Source organism: Pyrus communis, chromosome 14 (assembly GCF_963583255.1).
Source record: "Pyrus communis chromosome 14, drPyrComm1.1, whole genome shotgun sequence".
NCBI classification, from domain to species: domain Eukaryota; kingdom Viridiplantae; phylum Streptophyta; class Magnoliopsida; order Rosales; family Rosaceae; genus Pyrus; species Pyrus communis.
In genome coordinates this window covers 2527422-2531881 of record NC_084816.1, presented here as the reverse complement: position 1 = coordinate 2531881, position 4460 = coordinate 2527422, and the positions used below count along the sequence as shown (strand labels likewise).

Here is a 4460-nt window from a genome sequence, read left to right as displayed (position 1 = left end):
TTAAAATTATAAAATTTGGATTGACATAAATTTGTTTTTACCTATGTGATTTTGAATTCAATTTAAGACTTTTTTAAGTTTAAAAGTAAATTCAATTTAAGACTTCTTTTAAGTGTAAAGTGAATTCAATTTAACGAAAATTTTGAGTTTTAATGATAAGGACAAAATAAAGGGTAAAGTGAATAGTATCAGGATTGACTTTTTAATGTAAAAATATGATTTTTCGTTAAAATAAACAGTATCGTGAACTTTTCGTTAAAACTCTCTTCTTTTAATGAGAAAATAATATCTCTAACTTATTACATAAACAAGTTTCTTTTCCTTTTATACAAAAACAGGTTTTCACCCTGCCCCAAAAAATGAAAAAGATCAAACTTTTTTGATATTCTATAGCTCTGCAAGAATTTATATTTTAATGAACAGTGTTAGGTCATATTTTATATCATCTTCAACCGAAGGGGTCAAAGGGTCATAGGCCAAACATAGCCCTTTAACAAAAAACCATCTCCAACCAAGAAGGCCAAAGAATTATAGGCCAAACATAATTTATTATTTTAATTAAATAAAACTACCATATTAAACTAAGGTTTTTAGACATATTTTGAGTGTCACTTGTCGCCAAATGAATAAGCCTCTGGATTTCTTATATTTATATAATCTCAATCATTTTTTGGATATGATTTCAAGTGACACATGTCGCTAACGTGAGTAACTCTCCAGATTTCTTATCTTTATGCAATCTCAAAAAAATTTCGGATAGGATTTCGAGGGACACTTGTCGCTAAAGTGAGTAACTTTATAGATTTCTTATCTTTATGTAATCTTAATAATTTTTCGGATAGGATTTCGAGTGCTACGTGTTGAGATGTAATTGGTTGTGCAAATTTTAGATATGATTCTTATTTACGTGGCACGTCTTATCTTCATCTTTCAATGTTGTAGTAATGGTGTAGGTATTTATAGGAAAAAAAATTAGAATTTTTTTTTTTAAATTCGTCCAAAAAAAAAATCAAATTCCAACGATAACCTAACGGCAGCATGACGTTAGCTAGCTGGAGTCATACTGATGCCAAGTTGCCGTTGACATTCAAATGGATTGAGCTTGAGGGCTGGAAAAATGTTAAGCTAGCTAGAGGGCTAGCAAAATGTCAAGCTTGACATTTTGACGCTGGAGGGTTGGCTGGTTGGCTACCCTGATTTGAGGGTTTGGGCTCGGTGGGGCCCACAACCTCTTTGGCCTAGCCTTCGGTTGGAGACAGTTATCTTGTCATTCTTAACTATTTTTAGCTTTATGACCCTTTAACCGAGTTGGTTGGAGATGTCCTTGCTACCTCCATTTTTTGGGAGAAAAGAAAGGATTCTAGAAGGGTAGTGCCAACTATTTATCCAATCAAAATAACAAAGATAAATTTATGCCTTTGTCAGTGTGGATTACGAGTGTAGAGGCCGTAGTGAGTACAATTTTAGCGAGCAAGACAAGGGTTTCTAGAAACCCTCCTTTACGTGGCGAACCCTCCGGACTACATCTGTATTGGTTAGAAAGAGGACTTATTTCACTTGTCTGTTCGGTAGGACCACGTTTCCTGTACTTAAGAGAATTTTTTGTGTGACCGGCACACGATATGGTATATCACGTATTATTATATAAATGATAGGATTTTTGTAATAAAAAGTTAATAACTTAAAAGATAAAATTTTTCATCACTTACATAAAAGCATATGATATACCATCCATATTTTCGTCACAAAAAAAAATTTCTCCCTATACTTGCTTTGTATAGCCAACAAAAGGAGAAGGACAAAGAAAACTTGTTTTATACAATTGACGATAGTGGAGAGTAGAGTTGGGAAATACGTTGCATTTGTCATGTTCATATAGTTCGTGTTATATTTGTTATCTTAACGAGTTATATCGTGTCAAATTTGTTATCTTAATGAGTTCTTAACAAGTGATCCAATAACGACCTGATTTGTTAAAAGGTTGTGTCGAGTTAAGAGGTCATGTAAGAAATTGGCATGTCTAATGTCTAGATTTGACAAACGATGTCTTATCGAGTTTTTAATAGGTGACCCAATAATGATCCGAATTATTAGCAGGTTGATGCGAAACATGTTAATCTTGTGTCGTTTTATATTGGGATAACGAGTTGTGTAAAAGATTGACATACCTAATGAAGATAGCGGGATCAAATCTATAACTCAATTTTATAGATAAATATTCTTAATCAACGTAATTATAAATTTTGTAATACAAATAAAACCTATAACCTCGTGTTTAAAAAGTAAACATTCCGAACCAATTGAATTATAAACTTTTAACCACAAATATTATACACAAGTTAAAAAAAGGGAAGGACCATGCTATTAAGGTGAGTGGTCATTTTCTTGAAGCTTGATCTTGGTCCAAGGGGTTCTTGAATTTGGGGAATCAAAATTGTGGGGGTTCTTGAATTTGTTGGCCTTCTAGAAACTAGGGCACGTCAGAGAGAAGAGTTTGCTCGGTTTGCTACAGTCCAGGACCACACTGTCGAGCAGTGTGTAGAAATTAGAAAACTTGATGTCTTTTTGTGACTTGTGTGATGTCACTTGAAATGTCCTGCCTAAATACAAGGCATACCCTACAAAATGTGGTCACTTGACTTTCCCATCTTCATCATCATACCTTCACAAAAATATCTACAACCATTTCATTATTAATATAAACTTACTTCCTTTTTACTTTTGTCAAAATTGTAATATTGAAGAAGAATTATGTAACGAATGTGTTAGGGAATTGGAGTTTTATAATGGGGTGTGATATTCACACACCCCTTTTTACTTTTCTCATATTTTTTTGGTTTTCGGTCGTCGGATCAGATGAATTGAAGAAGATCAATGAACAGAAATTACCAAGAGGTGTATGAGAAGCAAAAATGGGTATGTGAATAGCATACCCCTTTTATAATATGGATATTGGCGTTCATAAATCATGTGTTTGATGAGCTTCTTACGTGAACTGAATTGATCTTCATGGATGAGAAGAAGGTGCACACCACAAAGTATATTTTTATCCATGTATTTAATGAACAATGAACGGAAAAATCACTTTTAGACTAAATTTGCTAACGCATCACGAGGATTTAATTTAAATCCTAATTTTTTTTTACCACGAGAGTTATATTCCGATCACCTTATCACCACGAAGACCGTTTATCCGATAATGCCAAAGTATTAAACTCGATATTAATAACAATCCAATTTGAAACCAATTATTTATAAATAGAAAAATACCTCTAAACCGTAATCTACTATCATAGCAAGTGAGAGTAAAAATAGTTAGAAACAAAAATCAACTTACTATTAACTAAAACCATGTAAATTGGGGAAATCTTGGTGCTTCTAGAACCAACAGGGTCTTCTCCAGTTCCTTTTGGTAAGGATTTTGAATATCTGTAAATTGTGTGCATTTATCATACATCGTGCGGTCAATTTTTATCAAGTATTGTTTATGTTTATTTTTAAGTAAAAATATTTAAAAGAATTTATGATCGCACGATATATGACTAACGAACACGATTCACAGATTCTTGAAATCCACACAAAAACTATCCAGCGAGGATCCGGACTCCTTCTAGAAGCAACAAATATAAACTGTGCTGGAACAAGTGCCATGTCAGCGCCCCCTTAACCCACAACACCCGCACACAGATATTTATACCCCTTTCAAAAATTGTATTCACACCGTCCTCCTCCTCCCCCTCCCCCAACTCTTCCGATTCCCAAATTGCCCTCCGCAGGACCGCCAAAATCCCCGATGTCTACAACCCTCTTCCCCTCGGCCGCAAGCCCCCTTCCAAAAATGCCCCTGCCCCAGCGGCGCAGTTTCCAGATCAAGGCCTACTCCGCCCGGGCGTTCGCCGAGGCCAAGCCGCGGCACGGTGCCTCCGCGGCGAGTCTCTACGAAGTCCTCCGAGTCACGGCCAACGCGTCGCCAACGGAGATCAAGTCGGCGTACCGGAGCTTGGCCAAGCAATACCACCCGGACGCGTCGCGGTCGGGGTCCGACGGCCGGGATTTCATCCAGATTCACAACGCCTACGCCACGCTGTCCGATCCGGCGGCCCGGGAGGTGTATGACACGTCGTTGGGCGCTGCTCACATTAATTTTAATCGGCGGAGACGCTCGGTCGGGTTTCGAACCGACGGGTTTTACTCGACCCGGAGGTGGGAAACGGACCAGTGCTGGTAGAGAAACGTAAAGCTAATAGGATCCGGGCCCACGAGACTCGCCGCTGACTCAGCAGGCGCTGCCTTTCGTTGTGTTTAATATTTTCTTTTCCTTTCTTGAGAAAGAAAAGAAATTGTTAGAATCTGACGTGTAAATAGAAAAAAAATTAGAATGTAGGGAAATTTTTTGTAAATGTTTTTATGACGACGGGCGTACGAAGTGAATGAATTTTGAACGGAAATTATTATCTTTA

The 4460-nt window shown here is 36.9% G+C and overlaps 1 protein-coding gene across 1 annotated transcript; it reads left to right on the top strand.

Annotated features, from left to right (window-relative positions):
* The first annotated feature begins 3707 nt into the window (after positions 1 to 3707).
* LOC137716482 (chaperone protein dnaJ 11, chloroplastic) lies at positions 3708 to 4460 on the top strand. Its single transcript, XM_068455940.1, has one exon. It carries the CDS (start codon positions 3794 to 3796, stop codon positions 4226 to 4228), a length of 435 nt encoding a protein of 144 aa, XP_068312041.1. The 5' UTR covers positions 3708 to 3793; the 3' UTR covers positions 4229 to 4460.

What these genes read in the sequence shown, in the direction of transcription:
- LOC137716482 (XM_068455940.1), top strand. Translation starts at nt 3,794, where the DNA reads ATGTCTACAACCCTCTTCCCCTCGGCCGCAAGCCCCCTTCCAAAAATG.